The 16,932-nt window shown below is 40.0% G+C and overlaps 1 protein-coding gene across 4 annotated transcripts in view; it reads right to left on the reverse strand.

Moving 5' to 3' along the window:
• The window catches only part of LOC125901767 (solute carrier family 12 member 7-like), a 44,804-nt gene extending 29,531 nt beyond the window's left edge, over window positions 1-15,273 (reverse strand). For all 4 annotated transcript variants that reach the window (XM_049597667.1, XM_049597666.1, XM_049597665.1 and 1 more), the window contains exons 1-3: window positions 14,465-15,273; window positions 3,972-4,063; window positions 3,257-3,388 (exon numbers count right to left, since the gene is read on the reverse strand). In XM_049597667.1, coding sequence (XP_049453624.1) covers window positions 3,257-3,388; window positions 3,972-4,063; window positions 14,465-14,609 — 369 coding nt within the window. In that variant the 5' untranslated portion in view covers window positions 14,610-15,273. The remainder of the gene's footprint in view (window positions 1-3,256; window positions 3,389-3,971; window positions 4,064-14,464) is intronic.
• Between the last annotated feature and the right edge of the window lie 1,659 nt (window positions 15,274-16,932).

Consider the following 16,932-nt stretch of genomic DNA (forward strand, 5'->3'; position numbering starts at 1 on the left):
GAGACAGTCCATTTATTCCCACACGCAACAGATTTTACAGACCAGGTGATATTTGAATCATACACATCTCCTTAAATACATATTAACTCTGCACATCACCCCGGACTGGAAACAAAGATATTGTGAAAAAGACAGTCACAAGTGGCCTTATGCGAATATTAATGACATGCAGCTCTATCTTTCTGTGTGTAACCCTAACACTATGAGAAGCAGGTGTGCCAGCTGGCTCAGAAGAAAGGAAACACCTCCACTCTCCACCTCCAGCTGGCTCTAAAACACAACCTCCCACACCACAGACACGCTGCAGTTCTCCTCTCTATGAGGACTGAGGGAAGTTCACTAGCCAGACTGAAACACTGTTTTTCAATCTAGCCAACAGTGAGAAGGTGACTGGCGGAGGACACAGTCTGCTACACACACTCTTTGAGCTGCACTTTGTATGTAGCAGAAGAAAAGTGTCCATTCTGATCTCAACATTAACATGAATATTACCAGTCATTAGGGGAATTTCAGGTCATTTTCCCACGCAGAGCAGGCTGTTCATACCAAACACCGAGTACAAAGGAGATGTTATTGGTCTTGTGACTTTGCTCAAAGGTTGATAGAAACTACAGTTATCAAGATACTATCAAAGAAACAATATTAGGTTGTTTGAAAAGCAGTGATGTGTGTGCGACTCTACTGTATGGGTGCCCGGAAGGTGTCACATCATTAGTCAGTTAAAAGTTTATGTGGTCTGGGTGTAGCTCACCCAATAGAGTGTGTACAATTGAGGCTGAGTGTTGACCGCAGTTGCCTGGGCTATTGCTGCATGTCATCCCCTCTATCTCTCCTGCCTTTCCTGTCTCTTTCTGTCCCCATCAACATAATACAGAAATGTTGGGGGGGAAGCAGTGTGTTTGGTTTAACTAGTGATGTATTTTGCCTTTACTAGGTGTTTTTGCTGAGCTGCTCACTTCTGCAGTTTGAGTCACTGTGTCACATGAACACTGAAGTGATTCAGCCATTCACTGGTCAGAATATCTTGTGTCTCACTATCTGCCTAAAAATACCTCTGTACTCCCCTTATCTTGGTACCAAACCAACTTCCACTTCTTCTTAGCCCTGTTTGCTTTATTCACCAAAGCTTTCACAGTGGCTAGTCATCTCAATTTTTCAAGTTCAGAGCTGAGAAGCACCCTGACAACTGTTGTGGTACTGGACCTGCAAGACATCTAAGATGTGCCCGATGAATTCAACATTCCACTCCAGAAAATGTGCTAGTGCTTGCAATGTATATTTATATTTCTTTCTAGAGGTGAAACACTCAATCAGTTATTGTTGAAAAACTGAAAATTAATCTGCAACAATTTTCATAATCTAGAAATTTGAGAATTTTTGAAGCTGCCACCTAAGACCTGAGCATACAGGTGCAACCACATCGCAATGGCCGACAAAGCACTTGTGTTATTTTGGAGTGTGCAAGCCACCACAGACCTGTGGATGAAACTATTTTGGACAAGTTAATTGCAGCGCTTACTAAATGAGTGTAAACTGACCAGTCCAGTCAACACTGTGAAAGCCTCTGGCGATGCAGACCTCCTGCTTATTTCTGTAAACAGAAACCATTTCCCTCAGCTGAAAGAAAGCGTTTTTATAACTTTATTTCACAGATAAGAAGCAATAAGCTGTTAAGACAATAAAGCCCTCACACAATGGCATTTTAAGTTTAATGTCTAATTTATACAGTGTAAAATGCTTGTGCTAAGAACGTTTGCATTTTGTATTTGTGGCGAAAATGTGTCCAGCAAAAGACAAGTGCTTTGTCTGTGTATCTTGCAAGTTACATTGAAGCCAATTTGTGTACTTGTGTTTGAAATTGTTTCTATTAAACCATATATAAGGTGTGACTTGCGGGTGTAACTGCAGTGGGACACAGACATACTGCTACACAAGTGTATTATGTATTAAAGGGACGTCCTCAGGTTGGCATGTTGTGACCAGTCATACGCCTTACCATTGCAGGGAACAATACTTTCACCTGCATGAATCACAGGGAGCAACGAAACTGGAACTCCTGAAAAGTGCTAACACTTTCACATTAACCAGAGATCAGTGGACATCAGAGAGTAATCAAAATTATATCAGAGAAACGACACTTTCTCGAGTGAAACAGTGTAAACCCCAAACCCCTAAGTCATGGTTTAAAGACTATACTGTTGTAGGAGCGCAGCACTGATTTAAAATAAAGAAATTGAAAAGTTAAGATCATAAAGTAAATTTGATGGCATTTATTTGACACACTGGTAAGAACTGCTTTACCTTGTTATTAAGGAGTTAGAAACTATTTTGAATTGCAAAATAATGGAATTTTAAATATGCAATTAAATTGGGATTAATTGCCATTAACTATTGAAATTCAGCGATTAAACACAGTGAAAATATTTAATCACTTTATAATGCAATCTATCGGCATACAATAAAAGGGGTCACTGTCCTAATATTTTCTTAATATACTGTATCATCAAGACTGATGTAATATATGGTTTAAGAAAATAGGAAGAACAAACGTGAAAAGAAAAAGTAAGATATCAAAGATAAAACTGGCCCTCAAATACATCACAAAGATCCTTTTCATGTTGAACACTAGTTTAGTGGTAATACCCATGTCATCAGTTATAGTGTGTATTTGTCACACAGAAAAGACACAAGTCCAATCTCCAAAATCCAAATCTGAACCACAAGGATTACCCGGCAGTTTACTGTATGTCTTCTGCAGCACAAGCAATACAGAATCTATTAGATCATAAAGATCTTACAAGATGAAAGACTTAAAGAAACTGGCACGTCTTTCTCACAATACAGTCCATTCTTTAGATATGTTTACAAGCTCCTTTATCTCCTCTTGACATCATCGGAAGGTCAAAGTCTGCAGTAAACAGTACTCAAACTGTACAGAAAGCCGAGAGACTGCAAAACTGAGAAGCTGGGGTTATATTTGCAGAAACTCATTTACTGCCTATACCTTAAATCAGAAGTCTACACTGTACACAGTGCGACAATGATAGCAGAATGCATTTAAAGGCGTATGAGATACCAAACAGATCCTGTACTAGCACCCTTTGGATTACTGTCCTTTACATTAGAAGAATCATGCCAGAACTGGTTTCTACAGCAAATATGCTGGCTGCTTCAACATAAGAACAATTCCTACTGAAGATCACATAGTCTCAAAAACTTTCAAAAATTTCACTGTCTCAGAAAAATAAGTCCGTACCATGACAGCGACCCTTCTGACCCCATCCTCATTCTCTGCCTCCTCATGCTCACGAACACCCTGTGTCAGGTTGGTGTAGTTGGCCAGCTTGTTGAGCAGAGATGATACCATGGGGGTACTGTCCATTTCCTCCTGCAGAGATGGGGAAAAAACAAATAAAATTAAGCATGCAAATTCCTTAAAACCTTAAAACATCTCAACCAGAACCAAGAGGCGTCACCACATCACTCCTGTTTTAACTCCCTAACGCGGCTTCCCTTTATGTTTAGATATGATTTTAAGATCTTACTACTTTAAAGGCTCTTTGCCTTGCTGTGTTTCTGCCCTTTTAGTACCACATGAGCTTGTACATAGCTTCAGGTCTTGATTCAAAGGTCTTGTATCTGTCGCAGCTTGGACCCAAGGCTCTGGAACAACCTGCCCTGGGAAATACTTAAACCATTTTTTGGACATACTTTTATCAGAGCACTTAACCTGATTTTACTTGAGTTTATATGTTATTTTACTTGGATTGTTTTTTATTTTCTTAATTCTGCTTTCATCTTCTTCAGTCTTTGGAGCCAGCAACAGTCTGCAACATAATAACATAATCTTCCTGTACCATACAGAAGACATTTGCTGGTTGGAAAATGCAGCTTTTTTTTTTTTTTTTGTTACATGTGCATAAAATACTTAAACAATCATAGACAATGTACATTTGTCATTTTTGTCTCACCTCAAACAAGGCCATGTTCTTGCCTTCGTAATAGTGTTCTTGGTCATCATCTGAGTTGATGAATGGACTGGACTCTCTGTGGCTGTCATCTCCTAGTGGGGTACACAGGAAAAACACCCATGCTTTTAGTTGCACACTATTGATAGAGCAGCAAGAGAACAGAGGTTTTGTTCTTGTGTAGTATCCTTAACAGTTGAGGCAGTTCTGGATTGTATTACAAGCAGTGATGAACTATACTACTGGTCCTGGTTGTGTCGTAGTAGTGACAGTAGTGGGACCGGATGTAAGGGTGATAAATACATCTCCAAGTGGGTAATTCAAACTATTTAAGAAGCTTAAATTACAACCCATATTTTGTAAGGTGGCGAACTCCAGTGACCATATTAATTATTACAGCAGAAAAGGAGGAAGTCATGCAGCGTAGTATATAAAGCGACAAATTCCACTTTGGGAGGGAGGGGAGGTGGTCAAACAGGCACAGGGCTTTCACCCAGGAGACTGCCGTTTGTGTCTTGTCTAACACCAAGTTATGTAAAGAACATAATGTAGTACCATAGTAGAAAGCATAGGCTACGTATTTTTTCTAAACCTCACCTTGTAGTTTTGGTGCAATGGTATTATGGGCTGTTAGGGACATTATTCAGAATGACCATACATATACATGTACTTTTCCCCTTGCATACACATATAAAACCAAACTCATTGACAGACTATACTGAGAACCTCCCACACACATCCCAGTGAAATGTTTGGGTCATCTAGACACGACCCAAATGGAGCCCTCCACAACCACAGCAGCACCAGTGTTGCCAGATTTATAACAGTTATTGTATTTGTCCAATAATTTTGCTCTCTGTACAATATCCAATCAATAATGAAAAAAAGTCATAATGTACGATAATTCCACACATTCTCATCCCAACCTCATTATATATCGCCGCTTGGTCATGGACTTTTCATGTCAACATACGATGTGCAAGGTAGCCTGGGTGCGGCTGTTGTTGACAGTGGGGGACACCTGTCAGATTCAGCCTGTTACATGCATTGTGTCTTTTCAAAACACACTTACAGTTTCACAGGAAACGTGCAGTTTGCATTCAAAATAAACGTACTATGTTGGTACAACACCACAAATTGCTGTTTTTTTTCCTTCAACAGCAAACGTATATGGTTGGTTTTAGGCAACAAAAGTGCATGGTTAGGTTTAAAAAAAAATTAGAGTTTGGCTTTACAAACATATAGGAAGCAAGTACAGGCCTCTTGAGTGAAAGTCGGTGATTGTTGCACCCATCCACCACCCCTTACAACCACCCTACTCGGATTTTTCACCCACTTAACTTGCGTTCATGTCTGGCCGCATTTCCCCTGACGCTGTCAGGTGCCATTACACAGTAATGGAGCCTAGCTGTGTATCATGCCAATGTGAAAGGATGGCTTTTTTCGTTGGTGTTTGACATGGAAGTCACTGCCCAAGCGCCGGTATTCAGTGACCGGGTTGCAATTAGTATTTGGTTTAAGTCTGTGCTGTCTCATTTTAATTTATTGCCTAATATGATCAGGACAGTCAAATTAAGATTCTACGTCTGTGTTTACGCTTCTCTTCTAACATGACCTCCTTCCAGCCAGTCATGCTTGGTGTAGGCAATGATGAACGTGGCTCAAAAACTTTCTCACCAAGGTATGCTGCGTTCAAGTCAAGTTGTCTTGAATGCACAAGCAAACCCAGTTATTTATTTATTTAATTAGCTTAGTTCATGACCTTAGCAGTTCTCATGCAGATAGGCAGCCAGTTGTGCTGTTATTTAATCTAATTTTGCAATGTTAGGCTATTACAAAAATCAAAGATACAATCATTTTAAGTCTCTGGCACCATAACATTTCCCATCTGGCAACACTGGGCAGCACACCCTGTAAAGCTAATGTTGACATTAGCTAAAACTGCTACAGCAGTCAATAGTCAAATTTTGTGAGTTTATTCTTGTCAGACATGACTTATAGTTGGTCAGTGTTGTCAAAAGAAACCTTACAGAGAATACAATGCCACCTTTGATTAATCTTAATTGTCTGAATGAATAAAAACGTCATGGTATACTTTAGCTGATAAATATCTGTTTTGAGAAAGGTTAGATGAGCGGTTTGCCCTTTATATGGGCTAGTTTTTTGTACATAAATAATATATTATGATGGTAAAAGAAAGCATAGATAATAGTATTTTTTGTCTTATTTCATTATTAATAAACCAGGCTACATAGTTTGAAAACTTATATAGATGCTGTCAGATACCTCTTGATTTGTGTCAGTCATTTACCTGATTAAGGATGTTGTTTTTGCCTGTGTAAAAGCCTCGTGGTATGGGACCAGTGAATCATTCAGCATATGGCTTCACCTGTAACAGCCCAAGCGACTGCGTACATATCAAAGCACTCCATACTTCATACCACTTGTGTGAGAGCTTTTTGTTCTAAAACTTTATGATAATAGAGTTCCACACTGCTTATAGAGGGTCAGGGGTCAAGACAACAGACAAGTTAAGCCTTTTGCCTTTTGCTACAATCAGCTTTTGTAAGGACAAAGCTGCACAGAGTATCCTTACATTAAGATATGTCTTTCAAACTGCTTCTCAATCTGGTTTCTTTTGCCCCTGGTTGTCATGCAATGGTCTCACTTTATTAGGTTTGGTATTTATCACACTAGATCACACTGTTGTCAGCTCATCTTTAGAACCCAAGGCCTACTAGTGATTTGTAGATCACTGAAGAGCATTTAATAAGAACAGGCACATGACATTGTGTGGATTGAGCCGGGAAGTCCCTCAGCGGGCACCGAGCCCAGTATTTCTGCACACTGGTCTGTTATCAGTGTTAGCTTGTGGCATTCTGTGGCCACTTTGTATCCATGACACAAGGGAATGCAAAGACTGAACAAAGGGAATGGAGAAGTAGGATGACTTCTCTGTCTTTGTTTGCAGAGAGATGAAAATTCATCTCAACAGACTATGTCACCGATAGTTTATGACACATCACAATGTGGGCACAGTTAATCTCAAACAAAAACATACTGCATGTTGGATAATGACAGTGTGTCAGGAGCATGGCAGTATGTGAACATCTGCATATTCCTCCAAAGATGTCACACTGAGAGACATCAGAAAGCATTTGTTTTCCTCTTCCAGGAGCACGGGGACATTTTTATATAACTGTACACTGAAAAACATATTGGAAATACTAAAGAAACAAACAAGAAAGAAGCTGTAATTAACTGTCACATTGGTTAGCGAATACCTACAGATTATCTTTGAATATTCCCCTCAGTGAAACCCCCAGGATGTAAGATGTAGTGTGAAAACAACTATAACATAGTAACTGCAGGCATAAGCTAACTTGTTGATAGATGTTTTGGCATTGTGATGAATTATAGACATAGCCATGCAATCAATACTGGGGACCATATCTGTCATCTGCTCTCTCTCTGTTGTAGATGGTATTTCAACTAGCAAAACACACAATAGTCTAACTCACTAGAATGTCTCTTCTATAGCATGCTTAGCAATATGCAGAAGTACAGTAAAGTGCACGCACAGCTGGGTCCTTGAACATGGTCCCTTGTAATGATGTTACAGAATTGCTGAGCTGTCTGTTGGACTCTGGAGTCAGACTAACACACAAACATATATGTGCATGGATGGATTCCTGAAAAGAGGGCAAGTGTCAAAATACCTCATAAGACACATAATGACCTCAAAGAGACCCAAATGTGTAGAGCAACACATAAAACAACCACAAGGAGATACTATATGACTATTAATAGACACTCAACCACACAGAGATGCAGAATGACTACAAAAAGATGCAAAACAAACACAAAGTCTGTGTGTCTTGCTCCTGTGTAGGAAAGGTGGTGGTTCCCTTTGCATGTCTGTGCCCAGGGGGGCATTGTTTCATAATCCACCCATGTATATGTGTGCACCTTCACTAAATGTTAATTCCCTAATATTGACCTTCAAAACCAACCACTTCACCTAAACTCTCACCTTTACAAAAGTGTATTCTGATTTATAGCTATGTCCTGACTTTATCCTACTGTTCCACAAGATCCACATTCTTACAGAATGATGACATCTTGAAAAAGTGTCTCTCTCATACTCAAACATAATTCTTTCATTTGCTTTCACAAAATCCAACAGTTTGAAAAGCTTCCCATGCAGTAACTGTGTGAACCAGCGGATGTCCATATCCGTTATACGCATCAGCAGGGTGTCCTGAAGGTTCATTTCACAGTGTGCATCACAACAGATACAAAATAGACTTGTACAACATGTTAAGTTGAGTCACAAAAATAAGTAGAGGACTGTGTTGGTTGTCACATTCATTAGATTTCACTCCCTAGGGAGAGTGTTAAAAAATGTCAGTACTGAAATTTTCAGAATTGGGTCAGAGGTTACCTACAAGGTCATTTCAGGAGTAAGGCACTTGACACTAAGGTGAAAGGACTTTTAGTGTTTCCGTGTCAAAATGTAAAGATCCAGCTCGTCTGTGTTTTTCTTTTGGCTTTCACACATGCGGGTTAATTACAAAACAATTATCACAATCAAAAAATACAAAGGGATATGTATAGATTAGATATGTTCAGATATAGTTTCAACATATGGTTATTAGCTTAGTTACTAGTAAAATATCCCAGTCGGGAATGCCTGTTCTATTCTCTTTGGGGTTGGTTGTCACATGATTTTTCCTGTGTATGTTCTCTCGATGCATATGCTGGTTATGTTGTTACATTACCGTAAAGAGTTTCAATGAAAATAAACTTTTTAAATTAAAGTTTAAGTTTGCCTATGTACTTTTATTTTTCCCTGTTAAAATAACAGGGACAACCAACCCCATAGTGTTTGACTACCAACCTCATGATGGAGATGGTTGTCATAAGCACACAAGACGTATGTGACAGTCTTTTGAACACAGTAAGTTTAAAGAGAGTAAGGATGCAGATTTTAAGGGGTTCAAATGAGAGTAAAAAGAGCGAAAAAAAAAAAACCCATTCTCCCCTACTTCTGTATCTCCGCTGCTTTTTGGCTTCTTTTGGTAGCTGATAAAGCATGAAAGACCATTTGAGTTGGTAAACATGATGAGCCTATTGAGGACACCTTACAGGATTTCTGGGTATTGGAGTTTAAAAGTTTGTTACGGCTGCCATTTTGAATTATTAGAGCGATGGAGTGCCAAATGGCTGAACCGGCAATTAGTCAAAGTCTAAGTTGTATAATGGGTCACAGACGTGATAGTTCATGTACTCTGCTGTGACAAACACATAACTCTAACCATGCACACCCTATACGGTTCAGTGAGTGTCAAACTGGCTTGTTGAGGAACTACAAAAGTGACAATCCAACTAAACAAAAGTCACTAAAAATAAACTTCCTTTAAAATCCCTGCACTGTTGGCAGTCAGCCCACCCCACCAGGCTAACACATGGAAAACAATGCTACATATGATTAACATCCTTTTCCGCAGCACAGTTGCTAGAAGTGCCTGTGTTCAGTGTCCAGGGGAAAGGACATGACGATAAAGGAATCAAACTGCACTTAACAAACAAAACACCACTTTTCACACAAACTTTGGGAAGTTTGTCTCATTGAGCACCTTATACCTAGTAGAGTTGGAAGGCTATTCTCACCCTGAAGGGTAGAGACAGAAGTAAGTGCAATATGGTGTTTATGGTTTTAATAGGCTATTTAAAGGTAGATAACTGATTACTACATATTTAATACCCACTCTGCAGTTACTATAAATAGTCACTGAGGATTTTAAACAGAGTTACCAGAGCAGTTTGACATTTTGGGAAATACCCTAATTTGCCATGGGAGTCTGGTGGTGGTTAGATGAGAAGATCAATACCATTCTCATGTCTATACAGGAAATATGAAGCTACCTCAGACAGCCAGTTAGCTTAGCTTAGCAAAACACCTAGAAACAGGAAAAAAGCTAGCCAGGCTCTGTCAGTGGTTACAAAATTTGCCTACCAGTCGGTGTTGTCAACTTTTTTCCAATGAAAGTGGCTAGCACTAGCTCTGAGAGTCGCAAAGACTCCCCAGATGACTCAGTGCTGATGGCGGAGAGCCGTGGACCGCGGATACTCTAAGCAACGTGCATTGGAATAAATTACAATATATTTCCTTTTTTTTCCCTAAAGGTCTGAATAAGTAGCTAAATTTGTTTATAGTGGCCTTTTAGAGATAACGTCGCTCAGGAGGTCTGCAAAATAGCAAAATCTAGCAAGAAAGTTGCCAAGAAGGCAACCTTCCTACCAGTACCTTCAAGTCTGTTTACACTGGACAGAGCTAGGCTAGCTGTTTCTCTGTTTCATGTCTTTGTGCTAAGCTAAGCTAACGAGCTTCTGGCCATAGCTCATATTTACCATACAGACTTGACAGTGGTATTGATATTTTTCTCTCTCTCTCTCTCTCTCTCTCTGTAGCATTTAATAACCCAGTGTTGCTTTACTCCATTCTCTGTTTATTAGAATATTTAATCAAAATTTCTTCATTCATGTTTGTCTATGTGCAGTTTGCCATAAAAAAATAGCCTATATTTGACCTCAGATCAATTTTAAACATCATTTTTTAATTAATTTTAGTGCATCTTAATTTAAAAAAAAATAAGCAACCCTAAAGTGAAAAACTTTGGATTATATATATTTAACCCAACTTCGATTTTTGCCTTTCTTTTAATATATAGAAAAAAGGTTTCTTAAGACTTGTAGCACCTTAGAACATATGTGTACAATTCTGCAAGCAGTATCCTAAGTGGAACAATATGAAACATGACACTGGTCGTAGGAAACTGCTTTGGAAAATGACTATACTGAGATGTTATTGTTTATACATATGACATCTTGTCTAATCAGCACTGTGAGTACATGTGGGTGTATGACTTCTTGAACACTGCATGTTTTGTTACTTCTGCCTTAACAATGAAAGACATAAAGTGTGAAAGTACCCACTGTACTGCCACTGATAAAGAGTCAAATTATAGTTAGCAGGGTTGCCATCAAAGGGATAGTTTGTTTTAAAAGTGTCTTTTTATTTTTTTCCTAAAGTGTAAGTCATTTTTCTCATCAAGTACAGTTTACTCATCACTCATCACTCTATCATGTCTTTAGAGGATATCTCTAAAATCTGAAAAAATAACCCTGATGATGTCATCAGGGTTATTTTGGCTAAGGGTTTAGACACATTTTTAAAGGGTAATTCCACCAACTATGCACATTAAAGTTTGTTTTTAATGTGTTTGGGAAATAGTGCATAAAGCATTTTGTGGCTCCAGAGGCAGCTGTGTGAAACATTTATAAAAACTAATTGATCAATCATGTGATGTTACTTATCACATGTATGAAAATCTGAGGGTGTGGTGTTAAAAAGAGGAGAACTTTTATCTATCTTTGTAGCCCACACCTTATCTATGCTTGAGGCTGGCAGCTCAAGGCTATATTAGCTGCTACTAGCACAACACACCCAAATCTCTAACAGTGCTATATGCATTCCAGTGGGCAGCAGGTTTTGACAAGTTGTGCTGAACAATTGATCATATTTTCATGGTCATCGTGATACGAGAATGCATGATCAACCCCATCAGGGTCCAAAATTAACACCTACAAAATATACTACATTTTCTGCTTGACAAGTTAATCTCAGAAGGCTTGTGTTTTCATTTAAGGTTGTGTTTATGGTTGTCCTGTTCTGTCTGTCTGTGCTGGAGGTATGCCAATTTATTTTTCCTAGGATAGCGTAGACATGACCTGCCTTACTTTGCCTCTGATATGCTTACACTGACATTCTTACCATAACCGATCTCACTCCTCTTACCTAAACCTAATCAACCCAACCAGCAAAGGCAACAAGTTTTAGCCAGTCAGAGGGAGAGTAGGGCAAGGCTTTGCAATCCTAGGACAAGTAAAATTGTGTTACAGACTTCATAGTACATTCAAGCGCACCTTGTAAACTCAGTAATCCATTAGTAATTAGATGCTACAGTCATAACAATATACAATTCATTTCTTCATAGGCAGATTTTAAAAATTCTATTTAAAAAAATCATATCAAAATTGTTATAAGCAAACCCCACGATATTTTTGTACAAGTGGTACCTTTGTGATAATTTTCAGCTTGTTTCTGCAGCAACATGCATTCATTTTGGTCAGTAAAATAAGCATGTTCAAAATAATTTTATTTCTTTACTCAGGTGTTAAACACTGATGCCACCTTTTGCAGCATTATGATATGTGGACGGGCAGCATCAGAGCATAACACTCTCAATTGCACCTGTCACTGCGGTATGATACACCACTTTGAAACTCAGTTTGAAATGCTGTTGATAATGACATCATATAATGAGCTGGAAAGTCCCTGTAGGGTAAGTGGGACAGTTGGTGGATGGGTCCAACAAACCCCTGGCTTTCACCCAGGAGCTGAGTGGTTGCTTGTAATGAAGAGCCAATCCATGATGGGTTTGTTTTTTTAAATAAACCTGACCATGTGCATTTGTTGAGGTCTGAAGTAGATTGTGGCATCCCAGAAAATCAACAGCAGATGCAAAAGGATAAATTGTAATATTTAGATGTGAAAGTCCACTGACACAGCGGCGATATGTGATCACTTGGGATGAGAACATGTTGTGTCAGTATTTGGGGTCTGTGTTAGCAGTGTGTCTATTAAAGCAGAGAGCCTTAGGAACCATATACACACACACTTTAATATTTGTTTATTAATTGTGAGCCATATTGCATGTGTAGCATACTGTCACATGACGTATATGATGAATGTAGATGATGTTACATTACATTAGAAACAAACATACTTATTTTAACTCAAACCATGATGTTTTTTTCTAAACCTAACCATGTACTTTTGTTGCCTAAAACCTGAGAAAGTAAACCTTAAAACGAAGTTCCTTTACTTATGTTCTGAGTTTCTTTTGTAATGTATACAGTCTGTATAATGAGTAGAAATTGTACATTTCCTGTAAAAATGTGAGTTTAATTTGGAAAGACACTGCATACCTGCAAACCTGAATTGACACGCTATCCCTGAATGTCCAAATCTGAAGCTGGAGAGGAACCTAGCCCATCATATTTCCATGTGGATTTTCAAGTTGGAAGTGTGAATGTGTAGAGTGGCTAAACTAAATTCATAATCCAATCACTGATGAGACAAAATAAAATAAAAGCATTATGTAATGTTATATAGCAGATAGTCTGAGTGGGCGGAAGTTCGCTGCAGAGATCAGCCTCTCATTGGGCGGAACGAGCCACCCGCTGAAGTCCCGCCCTACCACCTCCGGTTGTGTAGCAGTTTTCAACCGTTTTCAACACATCCTTTACTAACTTTTGCAGTGTTTGATCTTGCGGGGATGTAGCCATTTTTCTGCCATGGTTCGCGTCCTGTAGGCGATATTTTTGTGGGCGTGTTACACCCAAACCTGTTGCCCCCCGGCAATATTTTTGCAAACGCACCGTTGCTGTGGCACCGCCCAGAACGATTGTGATTGGTTGAAAGAAGTACAAGCAGTCGGGGCGTTTTTTTCTCCAATCTCACAGTGAGAGTCGGCCCAGCCAGACCTTTCTTTTCTTGAGAAAGGTCTGGTGAGCGAGACTATATAGCCGATATCTGTAGCTGCCATCTCAGCTTTTGACTCCAGTGCAATACATTATTATTAGTAGTAGTATTATCAATAATAACAATAACAATAACAATAAAAATAATAATAATAATAATAATATCAAGGCTGAAATAGATGTAGAAACTACATTTTCTGCAAGCATTTTGTGAAGATTATCCAAAGTAAGTGTGAATCATCTGCATTTTTTAAGTATTGTGTACTGTGGGTCTGTTGGAGGTAAAATAATCAATCTTAAAATGTGTAAAATGAGGATAAAACAACATTTCTAACTTTCTATTGTTACACAGTTTGCCCATCTTAAAATGTTACACCCACCTTTTTTGCTACATCTGAGCTCTCTGCATGTTCTATACAGCCCCACACTACAGTCATGATAAAGCAAAGAGCCCAAACCACTGATTTACACATGGTGAAGTAACAACAACACACAGTTCCCCCTTACTAGCACACCTATCATGCTGCCCTGCAAGTTCTAGCTAGCTGAATCACGTCACTGAAAAGCTGAGTGTGTGTATTTGTTTGTTTGTGTGTGTGTGTGTGTGTGTGTGTGTGTGTGTGTGTGTGTGTGTGTGTGTGTGTGTACAGTATGTGCCTGCCATAGCATGTATGTGGCTGCTTGTGTCAGCGTGTTTCCGTTTGTACTTGTTCAATTACACAATGACGCATGCAGTTTAACAAACACATACATTTAACACATCTTTCACCCAGTGCATGCTGGCATACGTTCCAGCTCCCACATGACCCTCAGGAGAAACAGGAGGATATTCAAAGCAGACTTCCCTAAGTGTATGAGCATGTTTTTAATGTACACTGTATTCCTACCTGAATGAGATCCTCCATCATCCTCCCCAAATATTTTGCCCAAACTGGCTAGTTTGCCGCTTCCAGCTGCAGCCGCGCTGTTGCTGCCACTGTTGCTTCCGCTGTCTGCGTCCTCCACTGGCACTACAGTGAAGTTGGTGGGCATCTTGGCTCTTCAGATGTCCAGAAGAAAGCAGGAAGGGTTGTCAAGTGACAACAACCAGGTGGGCACTAGCTGCTGAACTTTCCCCTCCACAGGAAAAGGAAGAAAAGATCCAAAGTGAGTCAAACCAAGGCCTTGGTGAGGCAGCTAAAGCTTTAGTTTGACCTCCACATGGCACTCACTCTATATCTTCTGTTTCATTTCTTTTTGTAATGGGATCCAGTGTCCTCTAAACTCAGGGTGAAAGTGTCGCCTCCTGTTCATGAGTAAGGCCAAAGTCCTGCAGAGTACCTCTTCACTCTCTCTCCTTGTTCCTTTCCCTCCCTTTTCCCCCCACTGCTTCAAGACTATTGCCCCATGTGACCCTCTATTTACCATATGAAGAGAGTGTGAGTCAGTACATGGAGAGCCCTACAGCTCCTCCCATTACTCTGACTGCCCCGCTTCTCTCACTCACACCTTAGTAGAGCCAAAAGGTACATACAAACTCTGGAGTATCTATAAAAGTATCCAAAGTGTCTATAAAATCCTCCTTGGCTGAAAACAAAAGAGTCTGCTCATATTTAACACGGATAATCCAAACACAAACTTCTGTCCTTTTGCCTTTGATTTTGTTTCCTCCTCTCCCTTCACTGGTAGTTTCCGTCTCTGGTTTCCTCCAGGTAATGGGTGTTACCTTTCCCACAGTGCATTATGGGTAGCAGTGAAGTGTTGAGCATAGAAAGACAGCTCATGCTCACATGCGCACAAGCATTGTGCCTACAAAGGAAACAGCTTGGCAACCTTGGAAACTGACTTTCCTTTGAATTCCGGGTAACATGAGAGATAACAAAGGACAGACCCAGGAGAACAGGACTGAGCTTTGAATAACAATGGACACAAGTAAACATGAATTGTTTTTAGCTTGTGGGTTCTTAATGGCAACTCTTAAGCAAGGTTTTCTCAAAGAGCAGGGACATTTATCTTGATGTTCTGTAGGCTTTAAACAAAACCTCCTTCAGGAGAACACTGAGTTGGCCCACTGTGTACAGTCTTCATCAGTCACTATTTATCTGAAGCATTTATGCTGGACACTTTAATATAGTGTTATAGTAAATATGACCAGACTTGATTTGCCATTTTTGTTGTCATGTTGAAACTTACTGTAGTAGACAATGAATAGCCAGTGACAATAAACACTGTTTTATTTTATTTATTTTATTACGCTTTTTCTAGAATACTTCCACTATGTAGACCTGTATGTTTACTGTCTTTTTTTAATGATTTTTTTTTATTTTATGTATTTTTACATCATAATGTGTCATGGAAAATCTAACAAATGAATAATAACATTAAAGCCCCTACAAGGAACTTTCATTTTGAGTTGATTTTGGCGACCCTGTGGACAAAAGCGGTAGTGTTTTGCCGGAATGAAGCCTACATTTCCCATGAACTCTAGCGCGATTATTGTCGTAAAGACACTTAACTGGCTCGCACATGTGTTTGTTTTGGGGATGAATGAAACAACAAGACAGGAAAACTTTGCCCCCGCTCCTATCGGGGATCCCAGCTCACCTCTGCCACGCCCCAGCTCCACCTCTCTGGCGTAAACGCCACTGCCACCGGGGTAAACGCAGCGGTCGGCTGGTAAGGCTGAAGGCCTGTTTGGCAAGCACTTCCACGGCTTCTTGGACTGAGTATGGAGCGGTGCCTCGCCTCTTTATTTCTCGGCACTCGCTGGACCCTGTCGACACCTGGCTGGTACCTGTTGTCGGCCCGGATGAGGTGTTCCAGCCCCGCGGCCCCTGCTCTCCTCGTCCCCGCTGGCGCGGGGTGAATCTGGGCAACCTGTGGGCTCTGTGTGTGGCTCCCCGGACAGCTAATGCCGTGGATCTGCCAGCTCCTGCCAGGATTGGGCTGGTAAATGCTAGATCGCTAGCAAACAAAACGTTTATCCTGAAGGATTTCCTGACTTCCCGAGGATTGGATTTTCTCTGTGTGACTGAGATGTGGCTGACTGTTGGTGAGTCCAGGGCTTTCACAGAACTTTTATTTATAAGAGTCACTATAAATGCAAGCAGCAAGGTAAGATGACGTGTGCCGTCTGAGTGCCGTAAATCGTTTCGTCCTGGAAGCAAGCTGGGGCGGACCCGGACACAGTTTCCTAAAGGTATGGATATACACTATATAGAAATAGCTTATCTTCACACCGATGGTCTCATTTGCTGTTGTAGGTCACGCACAGACATCAGTAGAAACGAGAGACTTTTGCATATCCAGTTAAAAGTTCCTTGTAGCGACTTTAACCGAATATACCGGGAAGTGCAAGAAAGTATCTACAGATGAC

Source organism: Epinephelus fuscoguttatus, linkage group LG15 (genome assembly GCF_011397635.1).
Source record: "Epinephelus fuscoguttatus linkage group LG15, E.fuscoguttatus.final_Chr_v1".
NCBI lineage: Eukaryota > Metazoa > Chordata > Actinopteri > Perciformes > Serranidae > Epinephelus > Epinephelus fuscoguttatus.